Source organism: Sphaeroforma arctica (genome assembly GCF_001186125.1).
Source record: "Sphaeroforma arctica JP610 unplaced genomic scaffold supercont1.2375, whole genome shotgun sequence".
Taxonomy (NCBI): domain Eukaryota; class Ichthyosporea; order Ichthyophonida; genus Sphaeroforma; species Sphaeroforma arctica.
Genome location: NW_014038183.1, coordinates 1 through 1,237, shown reverse-complemented (window position 1 = coordinate 1,237; position 1,237 = coordinate 1). Strand labels below are relative to the sequence as shown.

The 1,237-nt window shown below is 38.0% G+C and overlaps 1 protein-coding gene across 1 annotated transcript in view; it reads right to left on the bottom strand.

The window, feature by feature from the left end:
• The window catches only part of SARC_12533 (hypothetical protein), a 3,226-nt gene extending 2,332 nt beyond the window's left edge, over nt 1-894 (bottom strand). The window contains exons 1-2 of the mRNA XM_014293358.1: nt 817-894; nt 573-668 (exon numbers count right to left, since the gene is read on the bottom strand). Of these exons, the coding sequence (XP_014148833.1) occupies nt 573-668; nt 817-877 (157 nt within the window). The 5' untranslated portion in view covers nt 878-894. The remainder of the gene's footprint in view (nt 1-572; nt 669-816) is intronic.
• Between the last annotated feature and the right edge of the window lie 343 nt (nt 895-1,237).

The following is a 1,237-nucleotide window of genomic DNA, read 5'->3' as shown; positions in this document are numbered from 1 at the left end:
ATAATATATTATAATATATATATCGACATATATTTATATATTAATATATATATATATATATATTATAATATGTATATCGACTTATTTTAATATATTAATATATATATATATTATACTATATACATGTATATATATATATATATATGATACTTATATATTCAAATGCTCGTATTGGTAAAACAGATAGCTTATTCTAAGCTTGTATGCGTGTAGCAAAGTAATCACACGGGGAATAATAGTATAGTGAAGCCTCACTGCACAGAAAAGCAGCCAAAAAATCACATTAATATGTAAAACTCCCTTCCGCTTAAAACCGGCACTGCATAGTTTACGGCGCGCTAAACCCCTAAAACCTTGCCAGTCGTAATGTTTAGGGTTTTAGAACCCCTAAACCAACACCCTACAACTCTCATATCATACGTTGTAGTACAGTCGATAGCGTTAAGGCGCACATAGCTCAAAGGAGGTAAAGACTTCAGACACACTGCACACTACCACAGCTGACCTTGCCCGTCGTAAGGTTTAGGGTTTTAGAACCCCTAAACCACCACCCTACAGCTCTCATAACATACGTTGTACTACAGTCGATGGCGTTAAGGCGCACAAGCGCACCAGCATCAGATGGGCGTAGATTTTGATATCGTAGTGATCGCCCAGGCCAGCACTCACTAGAGGGGACAGTAGATGGTGTGGTGTTATCGTGAGATAGAGGTATACTAGAGGGCAAACAGTTTAAATCGAACTCGCAATCAGTTTAAAACCGGTTCACAACCAGTTTAAACGCAGCCCGCAACCAGGAGAACGAGCCAGCCTTACCTTGGTTAATGAATGGCTCCATGTCGGTTTTGGTCACACACCAATCCAGAAGCGTGTACATGCACTCAAACGCTGCCTGAAATGGGTGCAGTAGAGATGTATGACATGACAAACATGAGAAGAGACGTTGAGTATATACCCAAGTTCCTTACCGACTGGTTACTGGTTGGTGATGTGGTAGGTATAGGTTGCAATAGAAGGCTTAACACGGTATGCAACCAATAAGCACAGACGCGTATACCAATATATACTACACATAGGTATATCATTTTGTACATATATGCACATAGGTATGCCAGTATATACACGCAAATATATCATTATATACATATATACACATAGGTATGCCAATATACACACAAAATTATTAATATGTACATATGTATACACATAGAAATATACATTACACGAACTAGTCAAG